The sequence below is a fragment of the Neophocaena asiaeorientalis genome, unplaced genomic scaffold (assembly GCF_003031525.2).
Source record: "Neophocaena asiaeorientalis asiaeorientalis breed wild unplaced genomic scaffold, Neophocaena_asiaeorientalis_V1.1 scaffold91, whole genome shotgun sequence".
NCBI lineage: Eukaryota > Metazoa > Chordata > Mammalia > Artiodactyla > Phocoenidae > Neophocaena > Neophocaena asiaeorientalis.
In genome coordinates this window covers 2,960,928-2,984,268 of record NW_020173198.1, presented here as the reverse complement: position 1 = coordinate 2,984,268, position 23,341 = coordinate 2,960,928, and the positions used below count along the sequence as shown (strand labels likewise).

The following is a 23,341-nucleotide window of genomic DNA, read 5'->3' as shown; positions in this document are numbered from 1 at the left end:
TGCTAGGACCTCTGGATTTACCAGCTCCATCCGGGACCCAGGCCACTGGCTGCCTCGCCTTCTGACCAAGTTCTCAGGTCTGTACTCAAAAGTTCTACTTCTGTGCTGTATACGGGGGTTCCAGACACACTTTCCTTAGAAGGTTTCTGCTAAAAGCTTAACCAGTGACTGGTCTGACGCACAGGGTCCCGGTGTGAGACAAGCCCACGGTAGCTGGACACTTGGCTCTGACTGCATGACTGGGCCCTGGCAGGGGGCGACATCTAAGCTGGGAGAGCACGGCCCCGCCAACCTGAGGGTGATGTACACACTGGGGCAGGCGCCCCCTCGCCAGAAAGGCTTTTGTGACACCCACTGTTCCTGACGGACCGGGCGCTACAGCAGTCAGCGCTGCTGGCCCTCGTCCACCACGTGCAAGGAGCACCTGCCTGGCCCCCCAGGGAGCGGGACCAACAGTCCCTCCCGTGTCCCGGACCCCTGTGCCACACAGATCTCTGTGAAAGACCTTCACGTAATAACTGATCTTGGACCCTGGGGACAACCCCCCAAGGCCCTCACCGCTCCCCCCCACCCGGCCCAGGCCACCTGAGTCCGAAGCACACTCACCTTTCCCACGCTGCCTGGGAGAGGCCCCCGGCCGCAGAACCGTCCGCCAAACCTGACAAGAGAGAAAGGGTGTGGGAGACTGAAGAAGGTGAGGCCCATCTCTCCCTCCCTCATTCATCCCGCAAGTCCTTCTGGGTCTGGGGATAAAAGCAACAGCAGTCCCGCTCCTCAGAGCCTTCACCCCGGGGCGGCGGGGCGTAGCGGGCAAAGCCTGCATGCCCAGGACAACACGGGACAGGTGGCAGGGTGCAAGTGTGTAGCTGTGCTCAGGGCCCGAGGACGCCCCGCCCCGGGGAGCGGCGAGCGCCTGAAGCCCTGACTGCAGAGCTGGGGGTGTGAAACCCTTGGGCAAAGACATCCCAGAGGATTAGAGCATGGGAGAGGAAAACGGGGCACCTGCCAGGCCCCTGGGGAGGCCAGAGCCCTCCCCTTTCTGCTTCCTGACAGGGATGCTTCAGGAAACACCTCTTTCCAGAACCAAGAGAGCGCCCTGTCCTGATGATTCACAGGTCGGCTTAGGAGCATCTGAGGCCTCTGCCCTCTAGTGGAAATACGAGTGTCAATAGGCAAGAGCTTCCCCCTCGAAGTCGAGGCCGTGAAAAGCTGAGGTAGAGGCCCCTTTTGTGGCTGCAGCAGGTTCCCGGCCCATCGGGCCCCGTGACAGAGAATGGGCGGGTGGGGGAAGGTGTTGTGTGGGACAGGGTTTGGTACCTCTGGGGTCTTCAGGGCCCTCCGAAGGCTGGGCCTGACAGCTCAGCTGCTCTCGGCCTGGGGAGCCGGGCACCCCGACACCCTCTTGGTCCTCCTGCCTGGCTTCCGATGCTCTGGGGGGAGGCTCCCTCACGCCTGTGTCCTCAGGAGCTGTGGGCAGGGCAGGCACCTGGGTTTCTGGTTCTTCTTCTGCTCTGGGCCCCAGGCTGGGGGCCAAACGCACGTCCTGGAGTGTGGGCCTCTTTGTGGGGGGCTCCGGGGCACTGTCGGGGTCGGCCCCCCCTCCCTGGCTGTCCACATCTGCACTGGCCCAGCTGGCACGCCTCTTGGCGTTCAGGGGGCCCTGAGAAGGTGGTGCCTGCCTCTCAGAGGGGTCGTCCTCGCTGGAAGGCCCCTCGGGGGGTCTGGCCTGGGGATCTTCTCTTTGAGGGTCAGTGCCCTCCTCTTTGTCTTTTAGCCGCACTGAGTGCAGGAGCCAGGGCTCGGCAGAGGCCACGGACACCAGGCGAGCGGTGTTGCCGCCGACTTCCAGTACCTGCTGTTGCTCTAAGAGGTCCTAGGAAAAGCAGGAGACACACGGCGTCCGTAGGGATCCCCAGGGTCATCGGGGTCCCCCTTCCCCTGCCTGAGGTGTTTAAGCGTTCTGAGCAAGTCGCCAGCCCAGCTCCTTCAGGACAGGTGGCCCCGCCTGCGCCCTCAAAGCCGATGTGACCTTACAAGTCTCCTTCTGCCTGGCCAGCTCCTCCTAGACTTAACACCCCGAGGGTTACCAAGTTCTTCTGCAAAAGCCATAATTATTCCCAAGTGAAGGACAGCGACTCCTTCCCTCGTTCACCACGCATGCCCTCTTCCCACGTCCTTGTTCTTATCTACGAGCTGCACCAACTCTGGGCAGCACACAAGGATTCACCAACATCTTTTTCTTTTTTATTAAAAAACCCACAAGTCAAGATTCAAGGAGTCTGCCCCTGTTCACAGCCTGGACGCAGGACTCACACCCACATCGTGCGGGTCTGGGGAGGGTTAGCTGCACATGCGCCACTAGGGCCCTGTGCTGGACGCCAGGGAACAGAGGGAGCCGCCTGCCCCTCGCCTCTCGGCAGTAAGTGGGATCCGCTGCCTGGGCTGCAGCACCGGGGCCTGGGGAAAATCCTCACCCTCCCTCCCAGGGCCCCAGAGGCACCATGAGTTTTCAGAACAATCCAACACCAAGTGAAAGGTACTCAACAGCCCTCTTGTATTTCCTGTATGGGTAAGAACTCCTTTGATAATGACAAGTGTCGACTTCCACCCCGCCCCCCCACCTGCTGCCCCGAGAACACACAGCAAGGCAGGCACCTCGCAACATCAGTAACACACAACATCGATGACAACTGACACGCGAGAGGGCAAGCCAGGTCCCGGGGCACTTGATCTAAAAGGTCCAACTCTTCTCACATTCTTTGGGTTCAAGGGTCACTGATGAAAATGGGTCCGGGCAGGGAAAGCTGTAACCAAGCAGGACCCTACGGGGCCTTTGCGGGGCAGGCCTTTCCCCCACACCCTCTGCTTTAGCTCCTCTCTGAAGTACCCAGGTAACAGTACCTGGTGCACTTTCCTGAATTGTTTTACAGAGGTCCGACCCCCCACCCCCCACCCCATCAAATGGAAGAAATTTAAATTTGCAGTCCCCAGACCTACTGGCACCTAAGGACTGACAATGTTAAATAACCCCTGTGACACCACCCTGTTCCCTCACCATCAGCCAATCAAAGAACTGTACACGAGCTGATCATGAACCCTGAGACCCCTCTCCCTCACCTGGCCTTTAAAAATGCTTTGTTAAAACCTTTCAGAGAGCTCGGGGCTTTTTGGGGCATGAGCCACCCGTCTCCTTGCAGGGCCCTGCAGTAAACCTTTCTCCCCTCCAAACTCCGACGTTTCGGCTTGTTGGGCCTCATTGCGCGTCAGGCACGCGGACTTGCGCTAACGAAGTGGTGAGTACTGTGGACCAGGTGCAGGGTACCTGGAGACAGCAGACAGCTGGGGAGGACAAGGCCCATGGCTTGGGGTGGGGGGGCTCCGGCCAGCTGTGCTGAAGAAACAGGGCCCAGAGTGGCCAGACCTTCTAACGTTCAGGAGAAGCTGGCAAAATTTCAGGCAAGATCTCCTGTCTTCAATGTTGACAACGAATCCAGCTTCTGAAAAAATTCCACTACATGCCCCAAGCCAAGCCCACCCGCAGCCTGCGTCTGGCCCGTGAGTTGCTACTTCTGGTTTGGCTACCACAGGCTGCCTGAGAGCACTGCTCACCTGGACGTAGTCTGCGAAGGTCCGGGAGCGCTCCCCATCTGTCCTCGCCAAGGCGGAGAACCTTCGGCTCAACTCCACCCTGTCCACCCCAAAGCAACCGGCCGCTGCGATGGCCCCCTGGACTTCCAGGGCGGCGGACACGTCTCCGGGTTTGTACCCAGATAGCGCCAGCTGGTGGGCGAACTCTTCCAAGCTGCAGGTGTCCTCCTGCCTGTTTATCAGCCTGGTGAATGTGTCAGGGAGGCAGGAGGTTCCCACCATCAGCTCTTCCAGAGAAGTGACTGTGGAGACCAGGAGGACCAGAATCAGCCCTGAGAAGCCCCTCCCCCACCAGACCAGTGTACAAGCGATGCCGAGGCAGGTCATGCTCCAACACCGACTCACTGCTCCCCCAAATGTCCAGGGGTTGCCTTCTGGGTGGAGACGGTTGGGCCCCTGGCAGTCGGGTTCCTGACACAGGCCGCCCTGGGCCCTTGACTGCAGCCCACTCGATCCCCAGAGCCAGTATGATTCTCTTGTTCAAGACTCACAGGGAAGGGCTCAGAGGTGGGGCTGGGGTCTGAGAGCCAGAACCCTAAAGCTCTGGAGCGAGCGGGGTGGCCCTCCACTCAGGCTGCCCGGGCCCCACCCTTCCTGATGCTCCCATGTCCACAGCTCGCAGACCCCGTGAGATACGCCGGGACCCCTCCATGAGTCCCGACTTTTGTTCACACCAGCCACGGCTGCTTTCTGGTGCTTCCTGTATAAGGTGTCTCTGCTCAGACCACAGGCTACAGGCCATCACTTTTTTGCCTGGGCCAAGCTCCTGACACAGCACAGAATACTGACTGTGGTTGTGAAGGTAAACACCTCAACACGTGAAAATAAAGGCAAGTCAGACAGAGCAGGAAAGGGGTAGGAAGGGGGAAGAGAAGTGCAGGGACGAGGCCCTAATATTCTCATTTTACGTGGAGGAAGGAGAGACTGCCAGAAATTAAGGGTGCAGGGAATGGAGGTTTAAGCACGTCATTATCGTCTCAAAGGCAATCAACAGAAGAACTCAGAAAAGTGTAAAAATTGGAAGTAAAGGAGATAAGAGATAATGAATGTAAGCAGAGTACTCATCTTTCACAGCAAGAGGTCAAAAGACAACACTCAGGCAAAGAGACCGTGGCGAGCGCTAACCGCACAGCGGGCACAGCCCAGGGCTCCCCAAGCAGGCAACTCAGGACGCGCGCCCTCTGTGCCGGCTGCTGCGGACAGCAGGGCTTTTCCTTTGCTTTCCGCTTTGGCTCAGTCAGTGGTGGCTGCTGCACGTGGCCTTGGGAGCCTGGCCATGAGCCCCAGGTCTGGGCCGTGGGGCAGCTGGGGGGGCACTCACCAGCAGCTCCGAGCCCGGTGGGCTTCGGGGTGCAGCGCAGCCGGAGCTTGACCCGGCAGGAGTTCACCACGATGCTGTCGCTGGGGTTGAGGTTGCGGTTGCTGACGATGCCGGGGGCGCAGCAGCCCTTCATCAGCAGGTAGTTGGTGTGGGAGGCCTGGCGGGCTTTCACCTCGATGCTCCGGCGCTTGGCCCCCGAGCCTTCGTCCAAGTCTTCCTCTTCATCCTCGTCCTCTTCCAAGGCGCCGTCCTTTCCCAGGCTAGGAGCAGAAAACGGACCTGGACGACGGAGCCCAGCCAAGTCTTCTGCTGGTCTGGCCGCCCCCTCAGAGAGCGGCGCTCCGACCACAGACACAGCCCTGGCATCCGGCTGTGAGGTCAGGTTAGCACAGACTGCGCTCCAGATTCATCTCCCTCGTCCGCCTTCCATACCTGCCCCCCACCCCACGTCCCTATCCCTGTGTCTCTGCAAGGGCTGTCCCTTCGGCCTGGAAACCCTTCCTAGCCTCTGTCCAAAAATGCCTGCTTTTCCATTAAATCCCAATTCAGCTGTTACAGCCTCAAGGAACCTTTAACGACCCCCCTGCTCTGCCTACCCCACCCTACGTGCCACACTGTTCCGGGTCCCTCGCCTTGGTGTGGCCCAGTCACCCCCCTCCTCTGGCTCCCCCGGCGCCCAGAGGCACCAGCAGAAGGTGCCGCGCTGGACACCGTACTGGAATCCCTGGTTCACGGATCCGTGAGGCCCCGACCCGGGAGCCCCCGGAAGGCACTGCCGAGGCCCTGCTGTCTCTGTGCGGCAAATACCCACACAATGCCAAGCGCGACGCAGAGAAACGCAGCACGTGTTCGTTGAAAATAAAAACCAGATGACTGAGGAAATAAAACTGCAGATGCCACAGCCTGAGAGGAAGTGATGGTGCCCAAAGCCCCCGACGGCGCTCGGAGCAGCAGCCCCGCGGCTGCCCTGGCTCTTACCTCTTAATGACCTCGTTCTCCACCATTGAACTGTCCACCACAACGATCTGCTCTGGGATCCTGACGTCCATGGAAACAAGGCCCAAAGAGAAAAGGGTCAGGACGGCCACACAGTGTCCCCCAGGGCCGTCCAAAGAAAATGCCACCAGGTCGCTCGTGGAGTCGTTATTATCCTGGTCTTTGAAGGAAAAATTATCAGGCTGGTCCAACTTGCCGGCAGCCCGGATTCTGTCGAAGAACTGGAATGATTCTGTGCAGATGGTACTCGGAAATCGCCACGTGAAAATCCTACGCAGAAAGAGAAGGGAAGGGCCTTTCTGAGGACAGGGTGCTGGAGGCCTTAGTGCGGATGGGCTGAGGGCACTTCAAATCTTGCCGTCAACACTAAACACACCGGCTTCTCCCTGGAAGCCCTGTTTTCCATCTCAGACGAAGATGCTGCACCTTTTCATCTAACCCAACACCCCAGGCCTCGCGGTACCAGACTGGGGAAGATGAACGTGCTTTTTGTAATCATCTTTACACAAGGCAAGCCCTGAACCCCTACAGAGGGGAGGGGACATGCGTGTGTTCGATCTCACAGTCTCCACTCGGAGCCTGCAGTCAAGCCCTTGCCTCTGTCCAGACCCTGTAACAACCTCTTGCTGACGTGCCGCAAACTGGGTCTAAAAAGTACACGATGGGGTTTCCCTGGTGGCACAGTGGTTAAGAATCCGCCTGCCAATGCAGGGGACACGGGTTCGAGCCCTGGTCCAGGAAGCTCCCACATGCCAAGGAGCAACTAAGCCCGTGCGCCACAACTACCAACCCTGCGCTCTAGAGCCCGCAAGCCACAACTACTGAGCCCGCGTGCCACAACTACTGAAGCCCACGTGCCTAGAGCCCGTGCTCCCCAACAAGAGAAGCCATCGCAATGAGAAGCCCACACGCAGCAACAAAGACCAACGCAGCCCAAAATAAATAAATTTATATATATATAAAAAGAGCAACTTAAAAAAACCCAAAAAGTACATGATGGCTTCCAAATGAAGTGTGTGAGCCTGCAAGGCAGGCGGCCTGGTACAGCTCGGAGCCGTGAAGGTTAGGACCGAGGTTATGCCCAACCGGGAGGGTGCACTTTTAGCTGGTCTAATTATTAGAAACTCCCCAATCTGATGGGAAAAAGGGAAACAAACTACCTACAAAATTGGTAAAATACCCCAACACAAAATACGGCAAGCATTAACCTTATTCCCATAGAAGGGGGGACAGACATTGATGAGAAACTTGGTCCCAGAGGCTGTGTCTCGCGAGGCCCAGGCCGCCCCGCTCTCTGATGAAGAGGGACGCCCGTCACTTCCGCTCACCTGTGCTCCTCTCCGCAGACAGGCCCCGCCCTCCCCGTGCTCACCTGTGGTAGGTCTGGGACAACTGGTAGGACATGGGCGCGAAGGGCAGAGCGCGGTTTTTCTTGGGGCCCAGCGTGTGGTTGACCCGGCGCCGGTTGACCAAGCTCCTCTTCTGGTACTCCACGAAGGCCTTCACCAGGATGTGGTCCTTGTACTCCCGGTAGAGGCGGAACGTCTGTAACACAGCAGGCCGTGGTGAGCAGGGCTCTCCAGCCGGCGGGGGGAAGACCCACATGTGGGTGCACAGAAGCCACAGCTGATCATTGATGGAGGAAGCGGTTGGCGGTGGGGGAGAGCCCGGAGGAAGCCCACATCCCGACGGTCGGCCTGCACCCACCTTCACGTCACCTCAGAGAGTACAGAGAACAGGCAACTGCAGGGAAAGGCGGATGCCTATTTCTCTGGCTGCAAAGACGCTGGGAGCTGACGCAGAATCACCTCTGATACCACTGTATCCCTTACCACGACCTAACCCATCAGCATGTCTGCTGGGCTCTACCCCCAAACTATGTTCCCAGACACATCTGGTCTGTGCCATCTACACTGCCACCATCTGGGCCATGCCACCATCGTTTCTCCCCGTGGCCCCCTGCCCCCAGCCCGACCACTCTGCACAGCAGCCAAAGTAGCCCTTCGATGCCTAAATCAGACCACACGTTCCTTCCCTGCCTCGAAGCCCCGATGGCATCTGTCTGCAGGGGGAAACTCTCAGTCCTCACTAGGCTTGACGAGACCCCCGTGAGTGGGACCCGGTCCACCACCCTGGCCTTGATTCCTACAGTAAGTGCAGCCCTTGCTTACCACCCTCCAGCCTCACCGGCTTCCTTACGCTTCTTGAACAAGCCAAGGCACTGCCGCCTCGGGGCCTTTGCACTTCCCGCTCCCATTTCTCGGACAGCACACTCCCCCAGTCTCTACGTGGCTGACTTCCTAACATTCAGCTCTCAGCTCACACACTTCCCCTCAAAGGCCAAATCCTCCTCCGTCCTGCTCCTCTGCTGTCAACTCAATTACATTAACCTGTTTCCTTCTCTCCGTAGTAACTGTGTCTACCTGAAGCGATCTCATTTGTTTATTCACTGTCACTCTCTTCCAGAACACAGACTCGACTCGTACTGCTGCCCCAGCAGGCACCTGGCACCCAGCATGGGGCAAAATGGAGGGCGGTGTTGGGTCCTGGGTGCTGAGGCTCCCCCCGTGGGCCACGCCGCCATGGCTCCCTGGCTCTCAGATGTGGATCCCGCCCAGAGGGGCAGCAGCTCAGAGGACTGCGGGACCGGCAGTCCCGTCACTCCAGTTTTCCGAACAGCGCTGGTTCAGTCAATTGACAGCAAATGTCGAGTACACACCAGCCTCCAGGAAAGTTCAAAGCACTGGCCAAGAAAACCTGCAGGCATGGTCTGAGAATCCTGGCTCAGAGAGTTCTCTGCTGCACTGACCCCGGGACCCGGGGGGGACAGGAGACTGAGGCTCACCGGCTTCGAGGGATCTTCCGAGGCCACACTGCTGGGAGGGGCGGGACCAGGGAGAGGACGAGGTCTCATCCTCGAGCCAGTGGCCAGGGGATTGGGAGTCAAGTGGTGGTCAGTCGGGGTGCTGGGGCAGCATGGGGGGCTCTCCCGGAGACAGTGTGGGGTCTGGGCACATACTGGGTCCTGTCAGAGTCCGAGGTGCGCACAGTGCCCTCGATTTCTCCAGGTACCAACTCTACGTGCGTCCTGGTGCACGGACTAGCAGGCTGATGGGGAAAGACTGAGCGGGGCGGAGGGAAGAAGCAGGACGCAGCCGTCAGGTCATCACTGCTTCCCCCCAAGCGGAAGTGGAAGCTGAATCCAGCTTCCTGTGAAACACCTACACCTTCTGCTTGTCTCTTCCACGTGAAGACGAGGATGCGCGCACTCCCCAGACGGCCGCCGGCGCGGAACAGGGCGCACAGACCACACACAGTGAGCAGGGGGTGCGGCACAGCCCGTCAAGACTCCCAAGAGGCTGGGCTGTCACAGACACAGTGAACTACCGCCATCTGGGGTGCCTGTGACGTCCACCTTCCTGCAGCACACTTCCCAGAAGCTCGGGGCTGCAGGGAGCCTGGTAGGATCCCGGGTGGCCTCTGACCTCATCCCTTTTCTTTTTTGGGGGGGTGGGCACACCACGTGGCTTGTGAGATTTTAGTTCCCTGACCAGGGATGGAACCCGGGCCCTTGGTAGTTAAAGCGTGGACTCCTAACCACTGGACCGCCAGGGACTTCCCCGACTTCATCCCTAATGACCTCCCACTCCCTGCTGCCAAGGGGAGGGGGTCGCTGAAGCAGGGCCCCGTGTCCTCCTTGGGCTCAGGTGCTCTCTCTCACGCGACTTTCCACACCCTGGGTGGTCAGCGAGAGTGACAGCCCCTTGGCACCATCCCTACCGCTCAGACCCAAACTGGAAATGGAGCTCGAGGAAGGAAACGTGAGGCCACGGCCCTGGCTGGGACACAGGGACCAGGCTCTTGCCATAACTTGGGGGCTGGGCTTTCTCGTGTGATGGGGGTTGGACCGACCCCCGAGGTCCTGCTAGCTCTAACCCCGGCTGGGCAGGAGAGCTCGTCAGGGTCCTGCCCCCTCCACTCCTGACTGCAGACTGTCGGGGCCGGGGGGCCTGGGGCCCACGTGCCACAAGAGCTCTCCAGTTAACTCAGAAGCATCCCCACAAGTTTGGGACAGCACCCGTCTAAACAGATCAGTGGGATGAGAAATAACACCAGCCTTTCGTTTTCTTATTTTTTTCCCCCTCATGCTCCAAACTGGCTTGAAGAGCTGAGTTTTGGGTTTAGAGACTAAATACAAAAGTAGACAGGCTCTACTTGGAACACACTTTTGCAATCATTAGAAACAAGGGAAGCACAGGCTCGGGAGTGGCCAAAAAAAAAAAAGAAGAAAAAAAAAGATGAACGGAGTGAGGGCTAGAGTCCCAGGGGCAATCAGGTCCTCTGAGGCCCTGCAGTGAAGTGAAGGGGTGGAAACCTCACACGGCCCGGCCTGGGAAGGGCCCCGAGTTCCAGAGCACTGCTGTGAAGCTGACGTTGCGTCCCCGACACCCACCTGAAATGACTGGTAGATCTCCATCTGGCTGTCTGAGAGGGCCAGTGTGCTCTGGATCAGGTTCTGGAGCACCAGGAAGTGGATGTCATCCACGCTGAAAGAGACGAGGCAACAGGGCCACGTGAGCCCACAGGCCGCAGGGCACCGCTCATCTTGGGTAGATTTGGTCTCAAAAAAGTTTTGAATCTCACAAAAGTGATACGAATGTCCAAACTAGTCATAAACCAAAACAAAAGAAATGATGGTTTTTATGCCTTACTGATTGGTCCATTTTCACAGGGAAAAAGTTTCAGTCTGGTGGGCAAGGGGTGACATAACCTGGAAACGGGTTTTCATGACAACACGTGTGGTTAGTGCTTAGATTTTCTTTTTGTCTAATTTTAAACAACTGTTTCTCCAACGAGAATAGGCTTTTCATTGAATACAGAGCTAAAAACCAAATTGAATACTGATTATCCAAGATGGAAAGAAAAGGCTGAGGCTTCTTTCTTTTTTTTTTTTTTTACTTTTCGCCGTGCTGCACAGCGTGTCGGATCTTAGTTTCCCCACCAGGGGTCAAACCGGCGCCCCCCCACAGTGGTGGTGCGAAGTCTTAACCGCTGGACCACCAGGGAAGTCCCAAGGGAGTTTTTGCTTGGGAAGTTCATGGGCTAGGAGTTCAAACCCCTTCCCCAACCCGTCCTCAGGCTGGGCCAGTGACAGGTGGGGTGAGGGGTCTCTCCCCGCACAGGGCCTTATAATAAATAATTTAGTCTCTTTGGGCCCAGTGGTCTCTGTTGCAGCCACTCAACCCTGCCGTGAGAGCGTGAAAGCAGTGCAGACTACACGTGCAATGGGTGTGGCTGTGTTCCAATGACACTTTATTTCCTGAAACCGGCACCAGGCTAGATTCGGCCCTAGACGATCCTGTACTAGGCTGCGGACAACCCAGTCAAGCGGCCTAGGAAAGGCACTGGGTCCGTCAGTACTTGCCTATTAAGTTCATCCTCTTTCCTGACTTGGTCTTTTTCATCTCCAATCATCAAAACTCGGTATCTGCATAGGAAACAGAAGAACTTGTGAACGGAGCCCAACTGACCTTCCATAGCCAAGGGGATGCTCGCGGGAGGTGGCTACTGACTGGCTAACACGGCGGAAAAAACACTAAAGTCCCTAAAACTGAAACATGTACATGTTAATTAAAATGAGAAAACACCACGTTCTGCCCATCGAATTGAGTGTGTTGCAAGAATGAGGGTTGAGGAAATGACCATTCTGAGGCAACAAGGAGACGTGAACTCACAGGGAGCGACTGTTAAGTGTTACCGGAGGACAGACAGCTGTGGGTTCACCATGATGAAGAACAAGCATAAGGAAGAAGGTGGCGAGAAAACGCCCCACAGGGCATAGCTGTATCACGTGATGGGATTACAGGTTAACCCCCGGTCTACGTTTCTGAGCTCCAAGAAATATTGTTTTATTGGGTTCATACCAAGCAAATAAATATAGAAGTAAATCACAGAACTCTACAAAACAACATGGCCACCTATCTGAGACATTTCTTTGGTTTCTACAAAACTAAAGTCAAAACTCATCTTTGCAATCGTAAATGCTTCCTACAATTTAGGAACAAGACAAAGCACCTTTTCAGAGAAACGTGACCTGGTTTTGGTCAAACAAGAAAATATTTGGAAGCATCTTCTTTTTTGCTTTGCCTGCCTGGATGCTCAAGATCAAATTCAGTGGTAAACTGTTACAGCTGGAACTTTTTTCTTTCCGCTAGATGGGTCATGAACTCTTATTTAAAACTCTTAAACGTCTCCTTTCATAACTAAAAGTTGCCCCACAAATTTATTGAAAATATGTGGGGACAGAAATTATACATAGGTAAACAGGCCACTCGAAACATCTTCAAGACTGGAGAGAAACCATGCCACTTGTGGGTTCCGGGGAAGAGTTTGTGGCAAAGGCAAGATCTGTAAGCGACTACAAATCGCTCCTTGGCCCTGGCACACGGTGGGCACGACATCAACTATTTGTTGGGTGAATGAAAGGACGAGATCCCCAACGGAAACGCAGACGGCTCACTGAAGAGGTACCACACAGTGCACAGTGGGACCTGATGGATGGACGTTGTCTCTACAGGAGGAAACGTGGAAATACAGTGGCAAGAGTGACTATCCTAATGAAGATGGTGAAGAGAAGGGATTCACGTTTAGATTAAGCAGCGGAAATAGGTCTGGTTCACAGCACTCAAGATTTTCAAGTTTCACAGGTCTGGGCTCAAACCCAAGCATGTTCTTTTCCAGATGCCCAGTGGCTGAGCTGGAAAGAGCAGGGGCTCTGGGGTCAGACCTACCTAAGTTCAAATCCTGGCCTGGGGCTCACTAGCACTGTGACCCTGGGAAGTTAAGTACACCTCAGTGTTTCCTCGTGCTTAAAATGAGCAATCATAGCAAAAGGGCTCAAATACTCGAGCAAGCCAGAATTAAGTCAGAGCAGGGCCTTCCTGTAATGGAAGGGAGTACTTGGTGGGGCGTGAGGGATGGCAGTGCCTCCCATTTTCAAGGCGCCCATGAGAGGAGACGAGGGCACCCAGAGTCAAGGGTAGTGCAGGGTTCGCTGCAAGGTCAAGTGGAACGGCTGGTGGGGGACACACCCGTGGCGGTCCTGGCCGGTGACTTTTCCTCTTGCCCCAAAGTTCACACAGAACCTTCCCAAGGGAACCTTACCTGGCAAACAGCTCCTTGAGTGTGTCTGGGATTTCAAGGTTAGGATTCCTTAGGGCTGAACTGAACTTCTCTTTAAGCTTCTCCACAAATTCTTTAAACTCGCTGGCACAAACCTTTCAACATGAGAGAGTGAGATGTTAAGCCCTTTTTCTCCCTGAATGGAGGTTTCACCAAGACGCATTGAGGGAAACTCTTGTAGCAAACTCCCTCGGCAGCGACCTCCCAGAGACATTGACAGAAACACTGTCTCCTGTGCCCTCCTGCCTCCCCAGCCCCCCGGGAAGGTGACAGGCGCTCACCACTTCACTCGGAGATGGAGAGCCTTACACCGGCGCCGCCAGCACTCTCCCCCAAGCCCCAGATGGGAGCCCCGAACATGTCCTGTGCAGTCTCCTCCAATCAGCAGGCCTGTGTCCCCTTGTCGCCTCCCTCCCCCCAGGTCTGTCCCTCTGTGACGCACCTGTGCAAGTCGGCCTCCACCGCCACGCTCAACCTTGAACCCCTCCTCCTCTGAACCCAACCTGCGACCATCCCAGTGCAGACCTGGATCACAGCGTGGTCCCTCGCTGCCTCGCCACCCCCAGGCTCACACCTCCAACTCATCCTCCATGGTGTGGCCGGCAAACCGACCCCGTCACCCTGTCACCCGGTGTCCAGCACTACAGGACAAGTTCACACTCCTCTCTGACGCCTCTCGCTGCCGTCCTCCCATGGGGCACCTCGCCCCCCTTCCTCCTCTGCCTTTCCTCTGCTGGTCCCTCATCTCTGCAGTCTGGGCTCAGTGCTGACACATCTGAAAAGCCCTCTGCAGTAGACGCCGTTGGTCGCCTACTTCCTTTATCCCGTTCTTTCTTAGCAGTGGAGCCAGCCCCAATTAGGTGTGGGGAGACAGCCTGCCCAGCTTCCCGAGGTGAGTCAGGACAGATCTTCTGGGAAAGGTTGTCCCCTCCCTGGTACAAGGGCTCTCTCCCCACTTCTTCTTGCCCTGGGATTCTGTTGTGAGGACAGAGCTCCAGCAGTTACCTGGCAGCCATGAGGTGACCAGCATGAGGATGGAAAGCTGACCACCAGGGATGGGGACGGAGTGACAGGATAAACCTGGGACCCTGAGGACATCTCTGCTTTGCTGCACCTGCATAGGATGGCCTACTTCCAGGCTGCTTGGCACATGGGGGGAAAAAAGCCTTAAGCCCCTGTGATGTTTTTTTTCCATCACCTGCATCAAAAGCACTCCTAATTCTCCCTCTGAGGCCTCAGCGGCCCGTGCTTTCCTCTCTCAGGGTGGCTGCACTGTTCTGCGGTCCGCATTTACTTCTCTGCCCGCCCCACTGCCCTGTGGCTCCATTTCAGCTGGTCTCGCCTGGCGCAAGGCCGGACATACACGCAGCGGAGTCCGGTGTTAGCTCAATGAGTGAGGGGTGAGCAGACTCTGAGCCACAGAGCAGAGAAGCCTGGGTCTGGAAAGACAGCTTCCTTCCTTGTCAATCACCGTCCCGGCCCCACCCACAGAAAACTCGGAAAGAAAACTCATGGTCGGGCTTCCCTGGTGGCACAGTGGTTAAGAGTCTGCCTGCCAACGCAGGGGACAAGGGTTCGAGCCCTGGTCCGGGAAGATCCCACATGCCGCTGAGCAACTAAGCCCGTGCGCCACAACGACTGAGCCTGTGCTCTAGAGCCCGTGCGCCACAACTACTGAAGCCCGCGCGCCTAGAGCCCATGCTCCACAACAAGAGAAACCACCACAATGAGAAGCCCGCACACCGCAACGAAGAGTAGCCCCAGCTCGCCACAACTAGAGAAAGCCTGCGTACAGCAACAAAGACCCAACGCAGCCAAAAAGAAAAAAATTTTAAATTAAAAAAAAAAAACAACAACAAAAAAACTCATGGCCTATCCACGAGCTTTCCAGAAGTCTAGCTGTTTGTAATTTCTGAAGAGCAACCCTATTTTCTTAATAAAATAGACCCAAGACACAGCAGCGTCGCAAAGAGACATGGCAAATTCTAATCATCTTTAAAACTGATGCTGGACCCAGATCAAGTGAGGGCCACAGCCAAAGAACTGACAAGTCAATTTCCCAAATGAGCAGGGGGAAAGCCCATGTTTGCAAGGCTGACAGAGGCACCGTGGGACCCAGAGGACCAGACTAGAACCTAGAAATCCCTGCCTTCAGGGCAGGCTGAGCCCGACCACCGCACGGGGCCCACCTTTGGGTCTCCGTAGTCGCATTTTCGATTCATGAAATCTCCAACCAGCGCCTTATCCTGGTACACCTCGGCGAGGCAAACCCTGTGGGGAGAGCAGGCCACAGTGAGGTCTGGGCAATGTAACGATGCCCACGTCCAGAACCACCGGAAGATTTCTGTCCTAACAGTTCTGGCCTTGGGTAAACACGAAGTCTGATCTGCTTATGTGCCTGCTGGGTGATTATAGCTTTTGAAAACGAAGGATTTGGGGTCGGCCTGTTTGTGCTCACGCTTCACATCTCAACTTCTCTGCGCTTCTGTCCTCCACGTGCAAACCGAGAACAGTAGCTTCCACCCGCCTGCCCTCACGGGGGTTTGGCTAGGACCACAGGAGAGACCTATGTCAAAGAGGATCTTATATGTAAAAACAGGCCCTGGTGTTTGGTATTAAGAGCTCCAGCCTCCTCCAGCACTCTGTCCACTGCACACATCTTCACACCTCCAGGCACCAAAAGAGCCTGACCCGCCCACAGGGAAACGGAGGGAAAGACAACCAGCGTTTGCTGGGTTCCTAGGAGCTGCGCACTTTGAAAGCTGAAGCTGCTCCTTCATAAAGAGCTTGCAAGGTAGAGACTGTCATTCCAAGTCACAGCTCAATGAGGTGTAAGGTCCGCCCCTGCCCCCGAGGTCACACAGAAGCCAAGGGCCAGGGCAGGTGGGACGGGTGTGGTTACTATTGGTATCGTTCTGCTCACAGCCTCTAAGGGGATAAATGCCCCGTCCCAGGTCCCACAGCTCTGAGCTGCAGTGGACGGAGACCTGGCCTGCGCACCCTGCAGCCCCCTTCATGTCCCCCTTCCCCGGCTGCTGCAGGACAAGAGGAAGAGCGTCAGGCAGGGGCCAGGAAACCCAACTTCCAGATCTCACTTCACTGCCAGCTCACTGTCACCCCGGCCAACTTGCATGCTGTCTCTGGGCCTGTTTCCACTCTGCAAAAAGGAGGACTCTGGACCAGGTGATCAGAGCCTTTTCAGACAGAACATTCTAAGAGTCTTCCGTGCACTGGGGAAGTGGCTTCACACAGAAAGGCCCCTTGGTGTGTCTAACCCAGTGGTTCTCGTCGGGGCGATCTGCTCCCCCGGGGTGGGGCGTGTGAAGACATTTTTGATTGTCACAGTTGGCGGGGGGTGGGGGTGAGGGTGGTGGTGGGTGTGGGCAGGTTGCCACTGGCACCTCGGGGGTGGAGGCAGGGAGGCTGCTAAACACCCCACAGTGCCCAGGACACCCCACAACAGAGAATGAGCCGCCCCACATGTCGGCAGCGCCGAGACTGAGAAGCCTGGGCAGAGGGCTGAGTCTCGTCTGCAATCCAGGGCTGGGCTGCTTTCCTTGCAACCTGGCTGACTGCAGGCAGCGCACGGCTCGGAATCAACCCGGAGCCAAGCTCTCCCACTGACCCGTGGCCCGAACATCAGCTGGTAGAAGCAGCTCCGCTTCCCGGCCTCACCCTCATGCTGGCTGCAACACTCGGGTACCCTCCCACACCACCCGCTGGGCTTCCCCACTCGAGCCCACGCCAGCGGCGGGAGGGAGCTGCAGGAGTCTGACGGGGCTGAGGACGGCTTTACACCGTGGCCCTGAGAGAAACAGACGGCGGGCAGCCTCCCTGGCAACTGACGATGGGGGAGGCTTTGCAGCTCCTGGCCAGCTGCCATCCCCTCACGTCTTTAGGGAACGCCCGGCTCTGCTGAGGAAATGGCTGAGTGCATCTGGTCCATTGATCCCATTCCTGTCTAGCTCCTTTCTGGAGTGAGCCATGTGATGGACCACTAACACGGAGACATCAAGGGCTGCTCTGGAGTGTTGAAACCCTAGTGGAAATGGGCAGAGGCCTCTGCTTTCACCACACGCTACTCGGGTGAGGTGAAGAGGTAACATTCAGCGCTGTCACCTAGCCTGCTTCTTCACCTGTAACAAAGGAGCACCTGCTTCACAGCTGTTCTAAAGTGTAAGTAACACCGTGAATGTGAAAGTGCCCAGAATCACACCCAGCCCCCCAAATCAAGGACAATCTCACTAACAGTCTCCAACAGACTCCTGACGTGCTACTGGACGACTCAGATTTTATCTATCTGGATTTTACAGCCGACTCTTAAGCAAACGGGATGAAAGAAGTGTAAAGAATGAACTAGAAGCACTGGGATACCCTCGTCTTGGAGTCATGGAAGTTCAAAGGAGGCTTACTTATAGTTCAGATAGGCTTGTGGATTTTTGACTATGTAGCGAGCTCTTCGTCCGACCGAATGGGATGTTTTATCCAAAGACTCTTCCAAGCTTGAGTGCAGGATGTCCCGCACGACCTGCCAGGGGACAAACGGGCCCTTCACCTGGATTAAACACAAGCCAAGACACAAACTCAGTATCTTCGGAGCCCACATTATGGGTCACTAATGTAAAGGAGGGGGGAATACGTCCTGTGGAACCTCTTTCCTCAGCAGACACTCAATACTGTCACCTCACGCATTTACTCAGTCACATTTACTGGGCACTGACCACGTGCCTGGCCCTGAGAGGGTGCTGGGCAGAGAGGAATAAGACAAATCCTCCAGGTCCAGTGGGAAGAGTATATTTTGGTGACTAGGAGAGGTGCTCAGAGGGTGCTTGGGTAATACTGACTGGAGGGCACTGCGCCACAGGAGGTCAGGAGTATAGAAGATGCATTTCATTAGACGGTTGTAGAGGTTTAAGTACCCACCGTGTACACTCAAGAACGCTCTGTGTACGGCACCTGTGGTTACACTAGTGGAAATGGAACGTGCTGAGTCACAGACTCAGGAGACCCTCTCAGTGAACACATGCAGGAAGGCACAGCCCAGGTAAGGAAGGGGCTTGATGACAGGGTTTTTTTTTTAGCGCCCCAGCAGGAGTGGGCCCAGGAATCTGGTGTAAGTTGAAGCGAATGAGTGGAGGGTCCGTGCAAGGCTCTCCTGGCTCCCCTGGCTGCGTGGAGGGCGGGGGGTGGAGGGCGGGGGAGAGGCCTGTCCCATCAGTGCTGTGATGAGACAAGGCCAGGTATTAGGGACAGCAACACGCCTTCGGGTTCCTCCTGGCAGAAGGGATTGGGTGGGGATTTAGGAAGGGGTGGAGGGATAAGAAAATCTGGGGCAATAATAATAAAGAAAAGGGATTTAATGAGCTTGCAGGCAGGGTGTCAGAGCTCTCAGTGGGTTTCTCTTGGCTGGTATGGCTGAGAACAGGAAACACAAACGGAGCTCCTACGAAGCCGCCTCACCTACTCTGCGTGGCGGTGTCACTGCCTGGAAGGGGCCCTGGACGGGACACTGGCACAGCCCACGCTCCGGGTGGCTTCTGGGAACCAGCCTGATGGGACATTCGCCGTGGCGGTGTCACTGCCTGGAAGGGGCCCTGGGCGGGACACTGGCACAGCCCACGCTCCGGGTGGCTTCTGGGAACCAGCCTGATGGGACATTCGCCGTGGCGGTGTCACTGCCTGGAAGGGGCCCTGGGCGGGACACTGGCACAGCCCACGCTCCAGGTGGCTTCTGGGAACCAGCCTGATGGGACATTCGCCTCGGCATGGCATGGGAGGCGGGGAGTGAAGCTGGGGACAGCCACCGTCCCACGCTGACTTGGTCCGCACAGACAGAGGGATTACTGCACGGGAGGCACCACGCGAGGGGCTGCAGCTACAAAAGCAAGTAAGAAGTCTCTCTGCCTCTAGAAGCAGCCACTCCAGTGGGCTAAGAGGCGCCAGAAGCCAAAGAAGCAGCGTGAAATGTACGCGTCCAAGGGGCAGAGCGAGAACGCAGTGACTACTTCCCTTTGGCAGGATCAGGGAAGCCTTTCCAGAGATGATAAGCGGTTACTGAAAGATAAATAGGAGCTTTCCAGGCAGATGAGGGTGGGAGGCGGGGAGCAGGGAAGGGTCAGATTCCTGGTGAAGAGCGAGGGAGAGCACAGCTCTCAGCCGTGTGGCCTGCAGCCAGGCAAAGACATAGATGCGTGAGCCGAAGCCAGGAAACAGATGTGCAAAAATAAGCATGGCGGGCGCGCGGATAACTATGAAGAACCTGCCGTATAGCACAGGGAACCTCTATCAGTACCTTCTAATGACCTAAATGGGAAAAGAATCTGAAAAAGAGTGGATCTATGTGTATGTGTAACAGATTAATTTTGCTATACACCTGACACTAACGCAACACTGCAAATCAGCTACACCCCAACAAAATTAAAACAAAACAAAAGGAGAAAACGAGCGTGGTATCCATTGCTAGGATTCAGGGAAATGCTTCTCCCAGTGGCCAAGTGGAGCAGATGGGATGGATGAGAGGTCCCAGGCATGAGCCTCCCTATGTGGGTCCCAGAACGAGAGGGACTCGCAAATCAGCGGGCCAGAGGCTGGGAGGGGGCGGGGGCGCTGGGCCGGGTACCTTGGTGTTGAGGACGTTGCTGGCGATCCGGCAGAGCACGAGCAGCCCGTCCTCCTGCATGGACCAGGTGACGCGCAGCCGCGTCATCCTCTGCAGGGCGCTCTGGTCGGCCTCGTCGTGGTATCGCAGCCTTTTGCTTTTTTCTTCCGGGAGCTCTTCTAAGAGGGGAAGAGGAGAAGGGGCCTCTAATAACCAGTTTGGAGCTGTCACTGTGGAGAGGGGAAGGGTCCCTACCCAGCAGGTCAGACGGCACCAAGGTACTGGTTATCAGAATCTCATCGTGCGGGGAGTCATGTAAACTAATCACAAAAGACTCAGCCCATCCCGACAAGATTTTTTTTTACCCCTTTCATCATTTCTCTTCGGTCACATTTCATGGCGATGGGCTGGGCAGCCTGATGCAGCCTCTTGTTAGTTATCTGCCCATCTCTGATCCTTCCCTTGGAGGCACTGAGCCCTTTGAAAGCACCTCGCACAGAAGCCGAGGGAGCCTGCTTGGGGTGCGCTCTCTGGACAAGTGGGTCCCCCACCATTCCCTGCTCTGCGACCTCAGAGATACTGTGCAAACTCTGGCACAGCGTGGGGACAACAAGGCCCACTCTACGGGGCTGCCTTGAGGAGTGAACGAGACTGGGTATAAAACACCTCGCGCAGCGCCTGGCACAAAGTAGCTACCACCTAAATAATAGCAATCACTGACGTTACGGAATGTTTACTAGGTGCCAAACACTGGAGTAAGCTTTTTACATATATCCACTTATAATTAAAAATAATACTTGGCAACAACCCTATGAGAAGGATACAATTATTATCCCCATTTGGCGGCTGAGGAATCTGAAACACAGAGAGATACAGCACCTTGCCCAAAGTCAGAGCCTAGTAAGCAGCAGACAGGATTGGAACCTGGAGCTCTCAACCACTGGGTTTCCCAAAGTTACTTCCCCTCGGGGAGTCGCTGGTGGTAGTTTCACAGGCAGACGCCATATGCTACCATGTGCTACTGCCAATTCCCAAAGACTGCTTGTTTAGTGAGTGTCTTCCAAATGAGGGCAGGAGAAAAGTGGGCAAGAGCATTTAGATTCAAATCGACACCACCACGTATTTTGCCTTGTAATGAATTCAGGTCTTTGCGGGCCAAATTGATCTTATGCATATCTGGACAGGCTAAACAGAGGAGGCTGTTTCAGCTGACGTGAGCCTATTTGTTTTGAGCACCAGCAGAATAAACCACTAAAAACAGGTTCCTGTGAAAATATTCTGTTCTCAGCTGGAATAGCTACAGCTGTCAGATCACTGTTAAAACACGCACACCACTGAGGTGACACAAAGGTGGGCTAAAACCGGCACACTGGTCTCCTCGCTGCCCTCCTTCGCTGTAAATACCGCCCAAATGAAGACTCCAAAAGGACAATCTATAAGGCACCGCACACGATGGGTTCACAAGATCTGGAGAGATCCTGCAGGCTTAAGTGACACCCACGTTGCCTCTGATTTAAAAACACAACATAACTTTAAACTTTGCCCTGATTAGCACAGATGCAGATATTAAAAAGCAAACCAAAAGAATAATAGGATTTGGGCTGGTTGTGATGAGGACTTTGCTATGGACTTTTTGCCAAGGTTTTTTTTTTCCCAGTTGAGAAGAAATTAGAAATTTGAACTGAGGGAGTTACTAAGTGAAAAGGTTCTACACAATGCAGAGACAGAGAAAGCAGGGGGAAGTTACAGAGTCAGTTCGAGGCCCTCTCGGTCAGCAGGCTGGGTGTGGAAAATAAAACGTGATCACGCAGAGTTAGTGCTCCACATTTAAGGAGACGGAACCCGAGTCTGAAGGCAGAGCTCAGGCTGGGCTGCGGGGAGGCTGCTGTCCATCCCCAGCCAGACCGTACATGCAAAGGCAAGCCTGGCAAACACGAACGAGCATCCCGAAACCTTTTTTCTTTCTCTTGATCTTCTTCCCAGGGTCCTTCTTCAGCCGTTTGCGCTTCTGGCTTTTCCCACCCCTCACTTTCTGGTTCCTGTCCAGCGTGGGCTCTCGGCCAACCTCAAAGTGTTCTTCTCTGTCAGCACAGAGCCCCGATCCCGCTCGCGCTTCTCCCCAGACAGTCAACCTGCCGTTGCCTGGAAATAAGCACAGGACACCGCCGCTGCAGAATGACCTCTGCGAAGGCCAGAAGCCGAAGCCAATGTGCAGCGAGCGTGTCGGCCCGAGACAGTCCCACGTCTATTTCTGCTGAACTCCTGGCCCACGTACCTCCAGCGCCAAGAGGCAACGGGCGCTTGGACAGAAACGTCTGCAGCCTCACCGTGAGCCCGTTCTCCGACGCGGTGGTCTCCTAAAAGACGAGGAAGGCACCGGATAAAGTGTGAGCTTTCATGGATCCCGGGGAGCCCAGGGCAGCCACAGCGCTGAGTTGCACGAGTCTCTGACGAAGAGGCTGTGCGGGGACTGCCACCCTCCTGTCACACACGAACCCCCTCCCCATGTGACCTTTGTCTTACAGACTTTCTGTTCTTTGTTTTAAAAAGGAATACTTGTCCACATTGCAGAATAAATTAGAATCCATTGGGGGGAAAAAAAAAAAAGGCCAGGCAGATATTTAAGGGGCCTGACATGCCTTTAGTATATATGGAAGTAATTATTTGTGTCTCTGGTCAGTTTTGGTTTGGCCAGTTCAAAATCTGTGAGCCAGGAAAGGGACACGCAGGTGAGTAGCAATGGCAGCCCCCCGGGTTGGGGCCCAGGGGTGGATGCCCCTGTCCTGAAAGCCCACCTTTTTGGCCTTGTCGATGATGTAGCTGGTCCAGATCCAGTTTCGCTTTAGGTGTCCGTAGAAACTGGAATCGAGCCCAGCGGCTCCCAGCCCATCTCCGGGGATAAAGCCTTCATCCACGACCTCACGGCTGCCCCTGGGAGATGGAAATAAACAGAAAACAAGCCCTCCTTGGGAAGTGAAAAGAGAGCTCATGGAGTGGGCAGGGGGCATTTATTATTAACTGTTACCTTCCCAGAAAAACACCTGGCAGGTGGAAGTAAAGGGCTTGTCAGAAACCCAGACTGTTATGTAAAATTCCCAATTTCTGCACCCACGGCCACCAACTTGCAGCCTTGGCACCAGAGACTCAGGCTTCCGGGCCTGACGGGGAAGCGCGATGGGGGGCGGGCCAGAGCCCGCAGGACCAGGACCCCCGCGGCTCTGCGTGTGGGGGCGGGGCGGGGCGGGGACGCACGCGGTGTACTCCATCATGGCACACTTGCGCTCCAGGGTGTGCTTGTCCATGGCGCTCTCCTGCTCCTTCTGCAGACTGCCCTCCTCATCGCTGCCCTGATCTGGGCCGCTGTTCTTCCGGATGCGCGGGCAGCGCACCACGCCTAGGAAACCAGACACAAGCCCCGCTGAGGACACCTTCCTGCCACGGTCTGCTGGCCACGGCCTGCCGCGGGGTGGCAAGAGAAGCCTGGCTTCCCTTTCTGTGACCAGGCTCTCCACCAGGGGAGAGGGTCTGAAACTGGTGGACCTCCTTGCACAAAATGCAGAAGGCAGAGAGTTAAAGCTGGTCGTGAACCTGAGAAA

At 55.9% G+C, this 23,341-nt stretch overlaps 1 protein-coding gene across 1 annotated transcript in view; it reads right to left on the bottom strand.

Annotated features, from left to right (window-relative positions):
- GTF3C1 (general transcription factor IIIC subunit 1) overlaps positions 1–23,341 on the bottom strand; it is a 73,030-nt gene that overhangs the window by 3,076 nt on the left and 46,613 nt on the right. The window contains exons 20-35 of the mRNA XM_024744695.1: positions 22,998–23,139; positions 22,541–22,676; positions 22,021–22,102; positions 21,699–21,887; positions 19,767–19,924; positions 17,560–17,702; positions 15,337–15,418; positions 13,130–13,242; positions 11,391–11,453; positions 10,419–10,512; positions 7,338–7,510; positions 5,948–6,235; positions 4,970–5,229; positions 3,610–3,890; positions 1,318–1,873; positions 607–658 (exon numbers count right to left, since the gene is read on the bottom strand). Of these exons, the coding sequence (XP_024600463.1) occupies positions 607–658; positions 1,318–1,873; positions 3,610–3,890; positions 4,970–5,229; positions 5,948–6,235; positions 7,338–7,510; positions 10,419–10,512; positions 11,391–11,453; positions 13,130–13,242; positions 15,337–15,418; positions 17,560–17,702; positions 19,767–19,924; positions 21,699–21,887; positions 22,021–22,102; positions 22,541–22,676; positions 22,998–23,139 (2,812 nt within the window). The remainder of the gene's footprint in view (positions 1–606; positions 659–1,317; positions 1,874–3,609; positions 3,891–4,969; positions 5,230–5,947; positions 6,236–7,337; positions 7,511–10,418; positions 10,513–11,390; positions 11,454–13,129; positions 13,243–15,336; positions 15,419–17,559; positions 17,703–19,766; positions 19,925–21,698; positions 21,888–22,020; positions 22,103–22,540; positions 22,677–22,997; positions 23,140–23,341) is intronic.